This window comes from Heloderma suspectum, chromosome 10 (genome assembly GCF_057233095.1).
Source record: "Heloderma suspectum isolate Gila_16-S chromosome 10, 16-S_ref, whole genome shotgun sequence".
In the NCBI taxonomy this organism is placed as follows: Eukaryota; Metazoa; Chordata; class Lepidosauria; order Squamata; family Helodermatidae; genus Heloderma; species Heloderma suspectum.
Window position 1 is genome coordinate 35,520,521 of NC_139467.1, and position 19,459 is coordinate 35,539,979.

Genomic DNA, 19,459 nt, shown 5'->3' on the forward strand with positions numbered 1-19,459 from the left:
TCCACCTTCTTTATGGTCTCTCTCCAGCTGCCACTTCGCTGCTCCAGCTTTTTTCAGAGATACCTGTTTTCTCTGAGACAAAGGAAACCCCCTCCCACCCCTTTCATTAATTTTGGTCAGTTCTAAACTAATTTCTTAATGTACTCAAGGGGAAAGACCTGTGCGATGCTTGTTCCAAAGAGGTGGCTGCCAACGAACGTCAGTGGCTCAATCATTAATGGTGGTCCTGTGCAATAACGGTCAGCAAGGTGGATAGTACCAGAGCTGGAGCAAAATGCCAGTGAGAGAGACAAAGAAACACAATTGATGTCATCGGTCTTCTGGCCTAGGGACACATGCTGAGCCTTGGACAAACTCAGATATTTTATACCATTGGCAAATAGCTTTTGGCATGCAGCATTCCTTGCATCATACTGCAAGGATAGCCATGATGCTGAAATACCTTTCATGTGCCAGCCACGGATGCTATCATGCTGTTGGGAGCACAGCTGTTGTGAACCTTGGGGAGGAGGAGGAGAACAGCACACCTTTGTTTCACCCCATAGATCCTTAGATGCAGAGAATATCTTATGCAAAAAAAAAACAACGTTGCGAGTTGTAGAGCCAAAATAAATACTAGTTCCATTTCAGAGCCACACTCTCTTGTTGATTTAACAGTATAAATGTGCATAGGACAGTGCTCCAAGTCACCGTTGCAAATCAACTGTGCAAGCCAAGCTAAGCCAAGCCAAGCCGAAGCTCTGTGTGAAGCAGGATACACCAGAGCTCACAATGGGCCCTTTACGAAGAGGAAGCCTGATGGGGCAGGTATGTTTTTATAATATTCTGCTCTCATTTTTTAAAGTTGCTTTAGGAATAAGGTGGAAAAAGCCATGGTTATCTGCTGTCTTGTGTCAGACGTCAGTTGCAATCCTATGCACGCTTACTTGGGAGGGTAAGCCCCACTGAATTCAATGGGATCAGTCTCCAAAGTTTCTTTTGGCAAACAGAAATGTTCCAAGGAAAATGGAATTTAATGGATTACGAATGGTTATGTTGTTTAATTCAGCCTTTTAATAAGATGTGATGAAGACAATAAGTTCAATTTGGCAGACACAAGGAAACATGACCTTTATTTTATTTTGAAAATTAAAAACTGCCTTCATCCCAAAAAAGGGCAGTAAATATAAAATGACATTAAAAAAATACAATAAAAATCACCTGAAAGCACTGGGTACATCAAAACAATTAAAGCAATGAAATGATCTTTTTAATTATAGTAGCATCAGTATATAATCCATAATGCTTTACACCAATAAAGGGAGGGTGGGGGAGAAAGAGCAGTGTTCCCTGTCCCCCAAGGATCTACAGTTTTAGAATAGAAGGAGAGGTATTGGAAAAGTAAGAGTAACAAGGAAGGACAGTGAGCAACTGAAATTCCAGCGCAATCCTGTGCATGTTTACTCCGAAGGCTCACTGAGTTTAATGTCACTTCCTAGTAAGTGTGCTTGAGATCACAGCTGTATAACTGTGGCTGAGACTGGGCTGCAGGTCCGGGGTTGGCAGAGTAAATAAGGGCTTTAAAGAAAGTCGTAGGGGGTATCCAGTATTCAGGAGCGTTTTCCATAAGGGGCAACAAGTGAGAGTGGTCAAAGTCCCATCCGGGATGCAGTCCCATCCATTCTTGAAAGAAACGCCCATTGAACTCATTGGGACTGCTGAATAAATCATGCATATGGTCAGGCTGTAAGAGTAGGAAATTTCAGCGCCATGGAGCAGTCAATTTGGAGGAAAGGTTATGGGCAGAGATAAAAGGAAAATAAGTGTTGGCCCATGAAAAGCTTTATAGGTAAGGAATTTGTTTTGGACATGGGTATTTAAAACACACCGTAATGGATTTCACAGTATGTTGACACTCATACAGGGAATAGTTAAGCTCCCTGGCTGTTTTCAGTGCTGAAGTCAACTTTTATTGTGTAAAGAAGCCACGTGCAACTATACTACTTTAAAAATGGACCTCTTGATTTTTCGGTTACTCAGAGTGTTTCCCATACTTTGGCAAGCAACCCAATGACTCCAGCTGGCATTTCTCTGGACAATAAAAGAGCGGGAGCCCTCTTGGATCAAACCAAAGGCCTTCCTAGTCCGGGATCCTGTTTGGCATAGTGACAGCCCACAAGTAGGAAGTGAGGGCAACAACCCTGCCTGCTGCTGTTTTGCAGCAGCCGGCGCCAGCCCCAGGTTTTGGAGGGCCCTGGGCCAAAGACACCCTCCCTGCGGGAGTCTACCCTCTCACCGCCATTGCCGCCAGCTGCTGTTGCTCCTCTTTCCCACCCTTGCTACCGCTCGCTTGCTCGACAGGCGGAGAGCCGGCGCGCAAGGAGGCCTGGCATCTGCCGCTCTTTCTCCGCACCGCTGATGCCTGGGCCAGAGCAAGCAGCAGGTGAACAAGCCGGTTGCAAGGCCGCGGAGGGGCAGCAGCTCTCCAGGGCGTTCTTGTCCGTGGGCCCCTGCTGGGGGTAGAGCCTCAGCGGGGGCCCTGCCATGCCTACCCTTGACACCAGGGCTGCAGTAGCCGGCACGCGTTGGCACAGCCGCTCCGACGCTCAGGGCTGCAGAGAGATCCCTCCAGGGCAGTCGCAACTGTCAGGCGCAGAGGCGACATGCAGCTGCCCATGTCGGGCTCGCCTTGACCCGAAGCACCTTCCCGTCAACGCGTTTGGTTTTTAGCGTCTTCGGGCGGGAAGTTGTTAAACGTGTTCGTTTTCATGCCGGCTTTTATGAATGCTTTCTTGCACCGGTGCTTGCTTTTCGTTGTTGTTGTTTTTTTGCGGAAGCCGCCTTGAGCGACTTTTGCCCCCAAAGGCGGTATACAAAACTTGAAAATGGCCCTCCTGCCGGAAAGGGCGCTGGGCGAGGCAGACGTCCGGTCTTTGCGCTTCTCCCTCTTGCTCCGCCCCCCGCCGCAGTCGCGCGGCAGGGCTTCCTCGGTGGTGCGAGAGAGGCACTTTGCACATGCTCGGGGGCACGGCTGCACATACCGGCCGCCTCTCTTTCTCTCCTCCCCCGCCCCCCACCCGCTTCCAGGGCGGGGCTCCCCCGCTCTGCCTCCTTCCCACGCCATATAGGACAGGTAGGTATTCAACGGGTGAAGCTCCCCCCTTCCTTTGCTGAGCAGGGACAGCAGCGGCGGCAAGGGCGGAACACGAACACCCGCGCGCGCCCGTCCTTGAAGCTGCCGCGCGGCGGAAGGCGCGACCAAAAACAGCAGTAGCGGCTGCAGCTGCAGCATCTCTGGCTGCAGCTGCAGCCGGAGCCCCGCCCCCCGGGGCCACGTGGCGCGGGGGGGGTCACGTGGCGGGACAAAGGCCTCCTCTGGGTCACGTGAGCCGCCTCCGCTCTCGTCGCAGGGCCCAGGGAGATGGTGGCGGCGAAGCGGGTCCTCCCGCGGCTGGTGGCCTCGCTGCGCCCGGTGAGTGGCTGGGCGGGCGGTCCTGGGATCGGCCTAGGCTGCTGCTGCTGGAAGAGCGAGGCTGGGGGGGGTCAGCCACAGGGCAAGTGGGGGCTTGGCGTTCATGGCCGGGGGGGGGCTGCCCGGCCCCCGAGGCAGCGCCGCCCCGAGAAACTCTGTCACGGGCTGTGTTCGTCGTGTATGTACTGGCAACGAGCCTCCCTCCACCCCATGGCGCTCTCTAGGGGTGTTGGACTGCAGCTCCCATCGTCCACAGCCAGCCGGGGGCTAGGCTGGCTGGAAAGGATGGGAGTTGCAGTCTGGAGGGCAGCAGGTTGGGGAAAGCTACCGTGCGTAAACAAAACGCGCAGCTCGCCCCCGTGGCCTTGGGGCTTCGACAGCTGTGGCCTGCAGGAAGCGATTGTGTGTCTCTGACTTGGGGGGCTGGCTTGCCCCTGGTGGCGGTATTGGGGCAAGGACGAATTCCGGATGGGTGGCCCCGTAAGCGCTGGGAGGCGGTGCTCCTAGGCTGGTGGCCTTTTCGGATTAATAATAATAACAGTAACAGTAACTGAGCGGGGGGATTAAGGGGGGCTTTCGCACCTCTGTTTGTCTGCAGAGGACCTCCTGGCATGTTCCAGGGGATTCCGGGAGATATTCTGGGTCGCCCACTAGGTTCGCTTGCAACGGGCAAGACTTTTCCGGTCTTGCCCGTTGCCCTGCGCAGACTGGGAGGGCCTCTCCAAATACAGCCGCCGCTCCCCTGTGGCCGCATCTTGAGGTGAGGGGCAGCTAGTAGCGACAGCTGACTTTGGGGGACATTTGTGCGCCGGTTTTGATTCTCTCATTTGAGGAAACCCTAGCGAGCATCTGAGGATCTACAGGGTTCCCTGGAACATGGACTGAAAAAACACTGCCCTGGACAATATGTCAAGAGAGAAATCGGCATAAAAAGGCCGTATCCCCTCTAGAACAGCCTTCTCCAACCTGGGGCTCTCCAGATGTTTTGGACTACAAATCCCAACATTTGTGACCATTAGTTATGCTGACAAGGGCTGATGAGAGCTGAAGTCCAAGGCATCTGGAGGGCACCAGGTTGGGGAAGTCTGCTCTAGAAGAATGCTTTGTGACAGTGAATAGTCACAGCCCCACCTACTTAGGAGTAAGAAAATGTAAGTGTGTAAGAGGAGAAGCTGGGCCAAAGCATAGTAAAACGTAGAGCTGGCACTTTGTGTAGAGCCCTCCTTCTTAGGAAGCTTGTAGAGCCCTCCTTCTTAGGAAGCTACCTTAGATCGAGTCAAACCATTTGTCTATCTAGGTCAGTGTTGTCTGTAAGTTTTCTGCAGTGGTGTTCCAGGCCTACCTTCAGATGCCAGGGATTAAACCTGGGGCCTTTTGCATGCAAATCCTGTGCTCTGCCACTGAGCTATGGCACTTAATTCTAAAAGTGATGAGCATTTAGGGCCAAGCAGTGCGATTCTTAAGGAATGATGCTGTTGCTAGCTGTCAGGTGCCCATACTCGGCTACAACCTGTGCAAGCAAAAGAATAATTGGAAAGGAAGCAACCTGGCATAGCAGTGTGACATCCTAAGGATGTTTTGGAACTTGTTAGGAACCTGGATCGGCGCCATGTACCTCTTCAGAAATAGAAATGGACTTTAAAAATACTTGAAAATTTTGGGTGCTACCATCATCCTAGCGTCTTGGTGTTGCTTGGATAATGATCACAGTGAGCAAAATGACAGTTACCCTTTTCTTCCTCATACATTTGCTGCAGTCAGGCATGTTGATTCATAAGAAAAAAATGTGAGAATGTATTTGTTTATCCAGTTGTGATTATGATTTTTTTTCTCACCCCCTTTTCTACAGCTCAGCTCAGGAGCAGCTGGTTCACTTCCCAAGCATGTGAAAATAGTTGAGGTGGGCCCCAGGGATGGCTTGCAGAATGAAAAGGTAAATGACCCCTGTTAGGCTTGTGCCTGAAAACTGCAATAAATTGTTTTCATACTCATGAACCTGGTGTTTCAACACTGATTTTCCTCCTAGCTAGCATGTTGTCATTGCTCAGAAGTTCCACCCTTAACTTGTTATCCAGAATCTGTGTTCCAGGTAGACATCCAGGTGCCCTCCAGATATTTTGGACTACAACCGCAACTTTGGACTCTAACATGTTTTGGACTACAACTGGCCACTACGGCCAGTGGTGATGGGACACGGGAGTTGTAGTCCAAAATATCTGATGCACACCATGTTGCCTACCCCTGTTCTAGGCAATTCCTATATATTGATTACTCGAAATATAGGGGCAGTGGATAGCATGGGAGAGACCTCAGAGATTCATGGTTGGGACAGCTACAGTGTCTCCTATAGTTTCTCGTTTGGTCATTTTGATACAACAACTTACATAAATCCACCTGTGAAATAGGTGCTCATGATATGAGGATGAAAGAGAGCGTCATAAGGGGTACCTGAATAGATAACAGACCTCATTTCATAACATGCTCTGTGATTTTTGATGCATTTCATTATCTGCATATGAGCGTGCCCAGTAGTATGTCTCACGGAGGTAGGCTCTGGGTTGAAGTGTATTCTGTATTATATAGACTGCTTAAAGAGGTTTGGTTTTTCACATGTATTGAATGGGGAAGGCGCGGTCAACAGGAAAATTCCACTTTCAGGAATGATGATGAAAATACTTAGTATTTAAGTAGCTCTTTTTAGTGTTCAGAGTGTTTTGCATACCTTATTTTGTGGTAAACCTTACAACAAACTCGTAAGGTAGATCAGTATCATTGTCCCCATATTGCAGACGGGGGACTGAGGCGGAGAGAGCACAGCCTGCTTACGCCCCACCCAGTGAGTTCTTGGCAGAGGCCAGATTTGAACTGGGCACTTCCTGGGTCATAGCGAGCTCTGTCTCTTCGCCCCTCCATTTCACCAGCTCTTGCCCTTGAAATATCAAAACACATGGATATTGAAGGACTTCTATACGAGGGCTGTGAGAGCCTATCAGTTAGAGTTGTAATGGGTGCCTCTGGCCTTCTGACCTGGTAGCTGTTGCATTGCGGTGTGGGTTGCTTTTTCTGCTGGCAGGATCTAGGGCAGCCTTCCCCAACCTGTTCTCCAGATCCAACTTCCATCATTCCCAGGCAGCACAGCCATGCTGGCTGGGAGTTGCAGGCCAACACATCTGAAGAATACTAGGTTGGCGAAGGCTGACGGAGGGGAATGTTGATACCGGTGTCATCTAGGGGCGTTCCACTAGATGGGATTTTAGTGGGTCGTGTACATCTCAAGGAGACCCTGAACATCTGAAGGCAGAAGGCAAAGTCCACTTGGGATCATAAGCACAGCACTGCCAGATCAGATGAGCGGTCCGTCGAATTCAGCAGCCTGTTTCCTAGAGTAGCCAGCAAGATGCCACTGGGAAGCCCATCATCAGAACATCATGGCAATAGTGCCCTCTCTCCCTTAGCTATAGCTATCAAGCAGCTGGTATTCAGTTGCAAGTGCTTCTCAACCTGGAAGATGTCCATTGCCATCGTGTCTAGTAACTGTTGATTGACATTTCCTCCATGAACAGGTCTAATCCCCTTTTAAAGCCATCTAATCAGTGGACTTTCCAACCAGATAAAGTGGCACAGGTTCTGACGTCTTTGCAGCCTCTGCCCTGCATTAACCTGGGACGTGAGAGAGAACTCTGTAAATATGCAGAGTCACAGCCTTGGAGTTTGCAGAAGACTGGCTCCAATGTTTACCCACTAAAAAATCTCTTGAGCATGGCAGGTTGCAAAAGAGGAAATGTGTACCACTGCCTGGTATGCAAAGCTCACATTGACGCAAAGCATGTGTGCATAAATTATTTAGAATTTTAGCTTGATTCATCTCAACGGCTCTGGGCCAGTTACAATCTAAGAATGAAAGAAATGCATAATAATGCATCTAAAAACTTTTTTTTTTACAAGAACAGTGTTTAGAGATCCCACCTGCTCTGTTGTCTTGTCTCCGATAAGAGAGTCCCCTTTTTCCATATAACTGCCCCCTAGTGACGCTGATTTCCCAAGTACCATTGACTACTGTTAGCCCCTTCCACTTTTGTTCTGCTTTAGAGAAGGGTTTAATCAAATGTTTGGAGAGGAAATAGTATTATGAATTACTGTTAATTGCGGGAAACATTCTCTCTTTTTTGTAGAACATCGTGCCAACCCAGGTGAAAATCGACTTAATTAACATGCTGTCAGAAACAGGTCTTTCAGTCATAGAAGCTACCAGTTTTGTGTCTCCCAAATGGGTTCCTCAGGTAAGTACAAATGCTCCTTTAACTCTAGAGCAGCTTTCCGCAACCTGGTGTCCCCCTCACGGGTTGGGCTACAATTCCCAGCATCCTAGTTAGTGGCTGCTAAAGAGTAACATGTCCAAAATTATAATTTGCCCATGCAGCATGTGGGGTGTATGTGTGTGTTTCAGTTCGAAAAGTTTCTATCTTCATGAATTACAGAGCATCAGATCTCAAGGCCCATCTTGTAAAACGTTAGAAAAAGCTAGAGCTCCTCTTTTTTAAAAAAAAACACAACAGCTAATAATGACAGCAGAATTAATAAGAGAGCTCTGCCTTGCATGTGGGAGACCTGCCCCAAATCTTTCAACACTGTTAGGGTGTTTTCATTTGTCTCCCTTTCTCTTTGTGCTGGATTACTCTTCTCATTTCAATCTTCAAGGGTTTGGAAGCCTAAGCTGCCCCTCTTTTGTTCTAAAAATTTAAAGTCCTCCCGTTTTGTTCTTTGTTTTACTTCTTAGATGGCTGACCACGTTGAAGTCATGCAAGGCATTCGGAAGGTTCCTGGTATCAGCTACCCGGTTCTGACACCCAACCTCAAGGGCTTCCAAGCAGCGGTAAGGGGAGCATGCCAAGCACAAGCTCTGAAGTCATTGCCTTAGAGATTTTGAAGTTGGAAATACGTAGCTGTGACTGTGATTATGTATCCTGTTGCAGTATGGAGCTCCTTGTACTTCTGTACATGTGGGGCTCCCTCATCCACAGGGGCTGCCCTTTTTTCAATGGAGGGAGTAGATCCAGATCTGTGTAGGTGCAGATCTTTTTCCTCTGTGGAACTGAATGGAGGAGGGTGTGTGTACAAGAGCTCCATGTTGTGCTGCTCATGTGCTTGTGGAGCTCTGAATTCTGGCAAGAAGCATTCTGAGCACCCATAAGGTGTTTCGTTGTTCTGAACATTCTTTGAATGGGAGACTTGGTGAGAACCACATGTTCTGAGCTGCTTGGAAGAAGAGCAAAGTGTAGGGGCAAAAGTATAAAGTATCCCATTTTGTAAATGGATTCTTGCCCTGTTACTGTATGTGCTGCAGCCACAGTCTCAGAACTGAATTGGTCAGCAACCATTTTCAGGAGGTTTTGGTGAATTGTGCTCCATTGTAAGTGATGGACAGAACCAAGCGTGCCTTCCGAATTTCCTTACAGGCGTAGAAGTCTGTGCAATGCAGCTAGTGATGGTGAAACTCCCATTTTGTGCTCGTTTTGATTCTAATTTTAAATGTATTTGAATACATAGTTCTGCCCATTCGAGAAGTCTTTGAGGCATGGTATAAAGCCACATACCATGGCAGCTTTACTGCTGAAACTAAATTGGTCTGGTTTAGTTCTCACCTCCTGAGAACTACATGTTCTGAGCTCTCTAGAATAAAGTGTAACAGATATAAAAGTTGCAAGAAGCTGTGTTGATTAGAAAAACAAATCCATAAGGGGCGGTAGGGTAGCCCCTCAGTTTGGACTGACTAAAATGCCACAAAGTCATGAGCAAACGTTTGAGCACCCCAAAACTCTGTTCTATTCCAACAGACACTTGGTTTTCTGTGGTTACTAAACATGCTCTGTGGGTTCACTGGGCTGTTCTTGGGGAGTTTGCCTCCTTAGGTTTTGCTTTTTAAATAGTTGTTGTAGTTCCACTTGTTTCCTTGAGCATAATGGTGCCTTTCTCCAATTTGGTTCCATTTCAGCCATCGCTCATCACCTGAGTTTGTTAGTAGAGGGGATGATATAAAGAGCCTTTCCCATGTATTGGCAGGTGACAGCAGGAGCCAAAGAGGTGTCAATCTTTGGGGCGGCTTCGGAGCTTTTCACAAAGAAAAACATCAACTGTTCCATAGAGGAAAGTTTGGAGCGATTTAGCGATGTGCTGAGTGAAGCGAAAGAAGCTAGCATCCCAGTCCGAGGGTAAGCGTGAAGACCGCATGCTGACTCTTGTGACGAACGGGCCTCTTTACATGTTAATCAGCAATAATGCGAAGCCAGAGAGAAGCGGGAAGCAGTCATGTTGTGAGGAAAAGGAAGCTTAAGCAGGAAAACATTGGAAAGATACTCTTTCCAAAAAAATCTCTCTCTAGCTCAGCCTTTCCCAACCTGATGCAGTCCAGATGTTTTGGATTATAACTCCCATGATTCCTGACCATTGGCCATTCTGGCTGGGGGGAGATGGGAGTTGATGTCCGAAACATCTGGAGGGCACCCGCTTGGGAAACCTGCTTTAGCTACTTCCAAGTAGTGAAGTAACAAGTGAAGTCTGTGTGGAAGGTAGGGGCTTAATGAGAACACAAGGAGAGAGCCCTGCTGCATCAGACCAAAGGTCCGTCTAGTCCAGTGTTCTGTTTCCTACAGCAACCAGCCAGGTACCCCTGAGAGATCACAAGCAGGGTGTGAAAGCAATGGCCTCCTGTTGTTAGTCCTTAGCATCTTGTACTGTGAGGTATGCTGCTGCTGAACTTGGAGGTTCTATTTAGCAGTCAGCCTCGGTAGCCTTGGTGAACTTCTCTTCCTCCTGCATGGATTTTCTCTAATCCCTTTTTTCAAGCCATCTAAGCGTGTAGCTGCAGCTCTGTCTTGTGGTGGTGAATTTCATGCATTAATTGTGTGGAGAAGTTCGGTGGATGCTGCAGCTTGGCAAGAAAATCCTGCTGTATGGATGGATGTTTCTTGACCGACATGGGTGCAAACGCAAGCAAGAGGGTGCTCTTGCACTCATGTCTTGCTTGTGGGCTTTCCCATAGGCATCTGGTTGGCCACTGTGCAAACAGAGTGCTGGACTAGATGGAGCTTTGGTCTGATCCAGCAGGGCTCTTCTTCCAACTTTATAGCCCGATTCAACAGGCACAGATGCGCTCACTTTCACTGGCTAATCCTGGTTATTATCTGTGATGGGGAGACAACTGCAGCCACGTTTATGCAGCACAGCCTCTGCTGTGAATCCGGCAGAGCACCCCCGGACATTTGCCCTGCAAATGATTTCTATGCCACTTCTGTGCCTGGTGGAGGAGGCTGCTGTCCAGGCTGTGGGAAAGGGATTTGGAAGCTGCCTTGAGTGCCATTTTTTGGTACAAAGGCAGGGCACAAATAAATAAATAATAGATAAACTCCTGTGTGTTGGATATAATAAGAGCTGTTCTCTTCCCTTGCTTGCAGATATGTTTCCTGTGTCCTTGGCTGCCCTTATGAAGGGAAGATCTCTCCTGCTAAAGTAGCAGAAGTGAGTTTGTGTTGCAGTCAGAAAGAGGCTTTATGATACCTGACATGCGCTCAAGGGTATCTGTGGGAGGCGCTGGGCTTTTATCCCTGATGTCTGCAAACTCAGGCAGCTATGGTCACATGAGCGCTGCGTGTCGTAGCTCGGCCTTCCCCAACTTGGTGCCCTCTAAATACAACTCCCAGAATTCCCAGCCAGCATGGCCAGTGGCAAAAGCCTTTTGTAGGGCAGAACATTTGCAAAGAACACAGGACTGCTACCAAAAATGGTAGCCATGTATCAAGTCTTTCCCCCGCTCCAGTCTAGTTCAACTTGCATTGTGCTCTGATGTCGTTGTAAAGAAAGGGAGGTCCCACTGCTCAGTGGCTCTGCCTGCAAAAGTTCCCAGGTTCAGCCTCTGGCATCTCTGGTTTTGAAAAGGCTTTCTGGTAGCCAGGTGCTGTCAGGCGGATTAAACAATACTGGGCAAGAGGGATACATGGTCTGACTCGGTAGATGGCTGCTGCATTTGTTCAGTGTGCACCCTGCTGTTCTGACTAGCAGTTACCAGTGACGGGGAGCGAGGAGCAGGAAAACATGCCTCATGTCAGGACATGGGATGAATTGGAGTCGATCCACCTTCCTCCAACCGGGTGCCCTCCAGATGTGTTGGGCTGCACTCTCATGCACGCTGGGAGGTGCAGTAGGCTGTCTAGAAGCGAAGCAACTGAGCCCTGGCCCAAATCTCACCTTGGCCATGAATTCACCAGGCGTCCCCTGGCATGCTGCTCTTCTCAGTCCCAGCCTCCCACTAGTAATATGGGTGTTCTAATCCTCTCACCTGCCATACAGGCTTCTTGTGAGGATTACGAGATACTGTATCCGAAGTGGTTTGAACACCCAAAGCAGGGCATTAGTGGCATTAGAAATGTAAAGCCAGGGGTCTGGTCATTGCTCAGCTGGAATGTCCAGTCCGGTGGAGGAGGAGAATAAAAGGGTTTCCTAGACAGTTTCAGGGGAAGGTGAATTTGCCCCCTGTAAGTGTTCCGTTGTCTGTGACAGGTTTCAAAGAAAATGTATGCGATGGGATGCTATGAGATTTCCCTTGGCGATACCATTGGCGTGGGGACTCCCGGCAGCATGAAGGAGATGCTCTCTGCAGTTATGAAAGAGGTGCCTGTCGGGGCACTTGCCGTCCATTGCCATGACACTTACGGGCAGGCTCTGGCCAACACGCTGGTAGCACTTCAGGTGTGTTTCTCGTCAATCCTTGGGGCTGGCACAGTTCAAGACCGTAACTTCCTAAAATGGGTGACTCGAGGAATTGAGCCAGTCCACACATCACACTCAAGCAAGGCAGGGCTTTTGGCCAATCCTGCATGGGGTGAAGGTTATTTTTTGGCCCCTCCCAGAAGCATGAAGCAGAAGCATATAAACCCACAAAGCTCATGCAGAGTGAATATTCCTGGCCCCTCTAACATGAGTCCGCCTTGCCTAAATCAGATCTTATACTCATGGCAATTTGTGATGCCCAGGAAGAGCAGGCGGGGTGGTGGTGATTGTGGTTACATTTTGTGGGAGAAAGGAGTGGCTGAACCTTATCTCAGAGGTCTAGTTAACCCAGAAGCTGTAATTTCCCTTGACTTGCCCAGGAGCAATTTTGCAGCAGGTCTCAGAAGCGTTCTGCTTCTCTTTGCAGATGGGTGTGAGTGTAGTCGATTCCTCCGTGGCTGGCCTTGGAGGCTGCCCCTACGCACAAGGAGCATCTGGGAACGTGGCAACGGAAGATATGGTGTACATGCTGGACGGTCTTGGTATCCACACGGTAAGTGCACTCCTGCCTTGGTCCTGCCTGCTCGGTATGTAGCAGGTGGTGGGCACTTTCCACTGGGACTCAGCTTCTTCTCAGCTTTTGGGAGGTGGCTTTATGTGTACATAATAAGCAGCAATTTCTTTCTCTCTCCGCTCTCCTATGAAGGGTGTGGAAATGGCAAAGCTCCTTGAAGCAGGCACGTTTATCTGCCGGGTGCTGAACAGGAGGACATGTTCAAAAGTGGCACAGGCCTCCTGCAAATTGTGAAGTGAATCAGTGCCTCTACAGGACTTGTTAGGAGCAAAAACTGCAGTGGCAATCTGGAATCTGCCACGTTTGTGCCCTCCAAATTTTATTTAAACACTCTTCAGTAGCCTCAGGACTAGTGCCCAGTCGTTGGGACAACCAGATTTTACCGTGAAAAGAGACATTAAAGTAATCAAGAGCACTGCATTTGCATCCAGTGGATACCTTGGGCATCTTTGAAGATGTTTTTCTGCTGGTTGCGGCTTGCCTCTAAGGAGCACATTTATTGCTGGGAAGCAATATTGGAATTTGCAGTTACTTTGGGGGAGTGCCTATCTGTCTAGCTTCTCTCCCCCCCCCCCCCCAAATCTGGAATCTCGTAAGTGACTGTGGATGTGGGAGCAGGGTTCTGCAGAGCACCGCCAGGGTACCCTTTTCGCTTGACATGTGGGGTATCCATGGGTAGCTAGAAAAAGCAATTGTTTGTGCCTTTTATCTATCACAGGGTTCCCCAGCTTGCAGTAATGAACCAATTAAACCTACTACTATCTACTTCTAAAGAAAGCAACCTCTAAGGCACAATCTTATGCATGTTTAGACAGAAAAAAAGTCCTACAAAAAGTTGCAGGACTTTTATTCTGTCTAAATATGCCTATGGTTGCACCCTAAGTCTTCTTATTGGGTGTCAAAGGGTGGGATCCTGGTGCCACTCAAGCTCTTAGCTTCCTCAAGGCTCATTTTCATAGGGCAGGCTGCCCTTCTCAGAGGCTCCCTTGTAGCAGTTAAGTCACCTTAATCAGTCCCGTCCCGTCCCCCAGTGTCCCTTCTTAGGTATTGTGGGTTTCCTGCCTGGCCTTGGGGGAAGGTCTGCAGGTCAGTGTTTCTCCTTGTGCCAGTGTGGGGTCATGTCCTGCGGGGAGAAATCTAGGCTGCAATTCCCCCTGTGACAATGAGTGGGTGGGGGTCAGTTGGGAGGGGTTAGTGGTGCACCTGACCCAAGATTTGGGCTAGTATTTGCCCCCAGTTGACTTGTCCTTGCTGTGTTCCAAACACACTGACCCAGCCAATTCTGCCCGTGGGCCAAGGGGAGTGTGCGCCTTTCACACTCCTTCCTCTCCCCCACTCTTGTCACCACCACCATTTTGAAGGGCTGATGAGGAGAGACACCCCCCCCCCCCAGACCATAGCATTCGGCTGTGGACTCTGCAGCATACTGAGTTAGCAGCCCTTGACTCAACGGGGGCTCTTTCCATGCCTTAGTTTCACCTCTGCGTACGCCCTTGAGGCCATTTATCTGTAGTATGCGAAAGGAAAGGGGAAGAAGCAAATGCATTGCAGTCACACCCTCACCTGGAAAAGTGGTGGTTCATCTGTAGCTGAGTAACCCACCCTGGATTGTTTGCACCTCTCTTGTGAATCGGCAATAAAAAGTAATCTCATGTTAACGTCTTTGTGAACGGCATTTCATGGTTTCTGTGCAGGTTTAAACTTAGGTCTGTCTGTACTCTGCTAAAATGATTAAAATTCTATGCCAAAATAACTTAAAATCGGAGCTTCCATGTGTGGCCTGCATGGAAGACGGGAACTGAGCACATACACCAAGGGCTAGAAACTTGCTTTTTCCAAACAAAAATGAAAGCTGAGAGATTCTCAGCAAGGTAAATCCTGCCCCCAGAGCTTCACTGTGCATTCCTGTGGGGGGTACACACAATTCTGTTTTAGCTTCTGCTGCTGATTTGGATTTGTCCACTTGCTGAGAAGAAAATTGTGCCTATCGCATTGGAACGTGGAACATAGTGCCTTTGAACCCACCAGCTCCTTCTGCCTCTGAGGGTGGAAGAATTTCACCTGGACTCTAAGCTCATCATCACCGGCTCCCTCTGTGCCGTTATCTTGATGTGCTTGGAACAGCTGCTGGGTCTTTCAGAGGTTCCTTGACATCAAGCTATAGCTGGGGAAGGGAGAACCCTGCAGTGAGCAAACGATAGACAAGCAGCAAGAGAGACCCTGCCGGAACACAGGTGTGGTGGGCAGAGTGGGAGTGGAGAGACCCAGATTCAAATGATCACTTAGCCTTGAAGCTCACTGGGTGACCTTGGGCCCGTCACTGTATCTCAGTCTAACCTGAAGTTAAACTGAGGTGGCTGGGCTTGGGAGAACTTTGTGCACTGGCCTGAGCTGCTGGGGAGAAGAGCAAGATCAAGTGGCAATAAGAAACACAGGGACTTGTATCCAGAACATCTGGAAGGCACCAGGACAGGGAATGCTGTTGTATCCCTTCCCTGTAGTACTAGCCCTGCCTTCTAAGACCAGGTTCTTAAACTGGGAGAAATTTTTTCAGCTCGTGAATTTACCTAAACGGCCATCAAGATTAAATCTGTCACTTCTTACTGCAGAAACTAAAGCTAGGGCTGTGCAAATAAATACACACCAGTGAAACCCATCTCGGCCCAGACAGCAAGACACCTCAGCTTCAGAATGACATTGCGCTTTGACTCAGAGCAGAGAGAGCGCCTAGCCTTGTTTTCTGAAGCCTTGGATCACTTCCCTATGGGCTAAAATGCGGATCTATATTGTTTTGGGGCAGAATTGCATGCCCCTCCTGGCTAAGGGATGAAGCCAGCCAAATGGGCAACTCTGCCTGTCTTTGCCAGCTGTGGGAAGAGGCAAAGAGCACAGCAGGACACAGACGTTCTGCTCACTGCAAAGATCAGGAAGGTGCAAGTTAAAAGACACCACAAGCACTGCTCCAGAATGAAAGCACCAGACGCTGTATGGGATAAAGGGGCAGCAGTGTGACCCTTTACCAAGATCTGCAAGGGGCAACACACGTGTGAGCAACTGGCTAAGGAAGCCTCTGTGTGGGCCCCAGAACATCAGGAGATGGGAGGATAAGCAGCCCTTCCCTGTAAAGATGCCTTGGGGGGTTCCAACTCCACCACCAACTGAGGCTGGACCTTCCCCTGTATGGCAACTGGCTCATCCCAGGTGATCGGGGGGGGGGTGCAGCTCCTCTGAGAAGCGCTCCAGGGGGAGCAGGGCACAGCCAGTCTTCTAAGGGCCCCGTGCCTCTCCGCCCATTGGCTTCTGCATCCCGGGCACCACACAGCTTCAGTCACCATTCCCACAGTGGGCTGGTAGCAATCTCACCCACCCCCCAAAAGCAGAGGGAGCACAAAAGTTTGCAAGACATTCATCCTTCAGCACGGCGTTTTTCACATTATGAAAAAAAGAGTACCACAACTAACATGAAATTACAAATCACAGGCATCGAATACAGGCAACGGAGATAAGAATTAACGTGATGGGAAAATATGCCCACCAGGGGAGCCTCTGCTTCTCTCCCTCCCTCCCGCACCGAAGCTGCCGGCTGAATTCAGGAACCCGAATTCCCCTGTAGTGCCACTAGATCATTACAGCACGAAGTAGGTGGGAAAAGGTGTCCTCACAAGGCCAATTGTGAGAGATGCCCAAAAATTCCTACTCAGCCCCTGACTGGCTGATCTCACGCTGTGATTTGGGGGGGGGGGGATGCTCCTCCGAGAAACACTGGGCAACATGTGGCCCTCCAGATCTTGCAACCTACAACTCTCAACATCCCTCAGCTCTGGCTATGCTAGCAAGGGCTGATGGGAGTGGCAGGCCAAAACATCTGGAGGGCCAGAAGTTGCCCACCCCTGGGTGAGGAGGAGGCGGGGAGTCCAGCCTTTCCAGGCCACTAATGTGGCTCTGCCCGTTGCTTCCTGCATCCCGCCTTCCTGCAGAGCTTGAGTCTCCAGTCCCACAAAGGGGTGGGAGCAAACTCTCCCACTGCCCCGAAAGAGGCACTTCCAAAACATTTCCTGACTTACAAAAGGGGAGAAGAAAGAAATCAGTACAATGGACAGGAAATGACAAACCACTGGTACAAAAAACATACAACTAAGAGAACAATTAATATTGTGGCATAATACGAAGTACCAGGCAACACTGAAATGCAACATCACTCCAGTCTCTCTCCTTCTTCTTCTTTGCAGGATCCAGCCCACCGCAACAGCAAGGATCTGCTTCTGCCAGAAGCACAGGATGGTTGCTTCCACTCCTTCCGCCTCTCCCCCCAGCAGCCAAACCCCACACCCAGCTCACTTCACTCGGGGAGCGGACGGCTGGTGCTGCCAGGATGCGGCCCAGGGAATTTTGTGGCTCTTGACCTCTCCCATTGCTTTGGGAGAATTTGCCTGGGCCTCATCCCCGCACCCGGCATTGGTTTCTGTCTGCTGTGGAGCAAGATAGGAGCCAGGCAAGGGCTTAAGAGGCAGGCGAGCTGAGAAGCAACAGTGAGAATGCTGGTGGGAGGCAAGACCGTGGCTCCGTCTCCCACAGCAGCAGGAGAGTTCAGGTTCAGACTGACGCCTCTGGGCTGCAACCCAGCAATGCCATAGTCATTGTCAGCAATCCCACAGTCAGGTGGGATATTTCTCCCCCATCCTGGGCCTGCAGGGAGTGCCGGAGCCAGGTACCCCATCCCGGAGGGGGAGGCCAGCCCCTCTAAGGGTGGTGATGACGGAGGGGGCCCAGAAGTACACCAGGGCAGGATGTGCTCGCTCCCCATCCCTAGGAGAGTATTGGGGGCACTGGCTGTGGGGCACAGAGACACAGAGTTCTGCGCTGGGCACCCAGCTGCTGCTTTGTCTGCTGCCGCCTGCTCTGGCCAGCAACTTCTCCGGCTCCCAGGGCCCACCGTGGGGACGGAGGGCGTGAACTCAGGTTTGGCTGCTGCAGGGGGGGGGCAACACCTCCTGGCCAGGGAAGAGGGCAGGTTGTCGATTACAAGCTGAATTGTTGTCTATCACAAGCTGAATATGAGCCAACAATGTGATGTGGCTGCAAAAAAGGCCAATGCTATTTGGGGCTGCATTAATAGAAGTATAGCTTCCAAATCCCAGAAAGTACTAGTTCCCCTCTACTCAGCACTGGTTAGGCCTCATCTGGAGTACTGTGTCCAGTTCTGGCCACCACACGTTAAGAAGGATGCAGACAAACTGGAGAGGGTTCAGAGGAGGGCAACAAAGATGATCAGGGGAATTGAAACAAAGCCCTATGAGGAGAGACTGAAAGAACTCGGCATGTTTAGCCTTGAGAAGAGAAGACTGAGGGGAGATATGATAGCGCTCTTCAAGTACTTGAAAGGTTGTCACAGAGAGGAAGGCCAGGATCTCTTCTCGATCATCCCAGAGTGCAGGACACGGAATACTGGGCTCAAGTGACAGGAAGCCAGGTTCCGGCTGAACAGCAGGAAAAACGTCCTGACTGTTAGAGCAATACGACAATGGAACCAATTCCCTAAGGAGGTGGTGGGCTCTCCCACACTGGAAGCGTTCAAGACGAGGCTGGACAGCCATCTGTCAGGGATGCTCTGACCAGGATTCCTGCATTGAGCAGGGGGTTGGACTCGATGGCCTTGTAGGCCCCTTCCAACCCTACCATTCTATGATTCTAGGTGCCTTTCGGGTGCTGCCACTGGGGCAAATGGCAGCAGCAACACAGAGCATTGGGGTTGGGGGGGGAGGAAAGTAACGGGGGCACTCCACCCCAACTGATCTTACATGAGGGAGATTATGGCCTTCCTCTCCTCCTGGGGCCCACACAGCCTCCCCAGACACAGCAGACTAATGCCCAAGCCATCCGCTGGTCGTCCTGATCTCGATGTTCTTGAAAAGCCGGGCGACAACATCACCCAGCAGCTGCCTTCAACACCCTGCAAACCTGGGCAGGGGGTGGGGCTTCCAGGGACCAGGGGCGGGGCTTCACTGGGTCAAGGGGTGGGGCATCAAACCAGCGTCATTTAGGCTAAACATGGCTTCCCTTTTTAGCTGTGGCACGGGTGGATGTTCTTTGCCGCAGAGAGTGTGGGGAATCTGAGGGCGTATCTACACAAGGCTTTTATTGTGCACTTGTGACTGGTCACTCCCAGAAGTTCGCTGGTCCTGCACATGATGTCCTCAACCTCCAGGGCTTCTCTCGTGCTTTATAACCTTTATGCCATTTTTTTTTTAAGATCGAGGAAAATCCAGCATTTCTTCTCGAGGTGCGATAACTGAACTGTAGAGGACAGATGGGAAGCCGGGCAGAAGAGAAGGCAGCCCGGGACAAAAGAGGCCATCTGGCCCTTGCCTTTTCCTCCCCGCGCTCCGCCCGTCCGCGCTCCGCTCTCCATCCCTCTCCGCCGCAGCCTTCCTCCTCCGCCGGCCGCGCCCGCGAGCGCCCCTCCGAAGGAGCCGGGGCTGCGGAGTCCCCGCCCCCTCGTTCCGGGAAGCCCCTTCCCACACGCGTCCGCAGCTTGCTGGGATTTGTAGTCCAGAGCGGGGAGAGAAAGGCAGAGGCGGAGAGCTGCCGCCGCTGGCTCGCCCTGCGCTCCCCAGCCGGAGAAGCTCGCGGAGCGGAGCAGCGCGCGGTTCTTGGCGAGGAATCGGCTTCGC

The 19,459-nt window shown here is 50.4% G+C and overlaps 1 protein-coding gene across 3 annotated transcripts; it reads left to right on the plus strand.

Moving 5' to 3' along the window:
- Positions 1-688: 688 nt before the first annotated feature.
- HMGCL (3-hydroxy-3-methylglutaryl-CoA lyase) lies at positions 689-18,709 on the plus strand. 3 transcript variants are annotated; one of them, XM_084815936.1, is made up of 9 exons: positions 689-807; positions 5,301-5,384; positions 7,624-7,731; positions 8,229-8,324; positions 9,512-9,660; positions 10,903-10,966; positions 12,005-12,193; positions 12,642-12,767; positions 12,921-14,446. In XM_084815936.1, the coding sequence occupies exons 1-9, from the start codon at positions 772-774 to the stop codon at positions 13,020-13,022; spliced, it is 954 nt and encodes a 317-aa protein (XP_084672062.1). In that variant the 5' UTR covers positions 689-771; the 3' UTR covers positions 13,023-14,446. The 3 variants fall into 3 exon arrangements, with proteins under 3 accessions (XP_084672062.1, XP_084672060.1, XP_084672061.1); XM_084815934.1 differs by lacking the exons at positions 689-807; positions 12,921-14,446 and adding exons at positions 3,380-3,451; positions 17,018-18,709; XM_084815935.1 differs by lacking the exon at positions 689-807 and adding an exon at positions 3,380-3,451.
- The last annotated feature ends 750 nt before the right edge of the window (positions 18,710-19,459 follow it).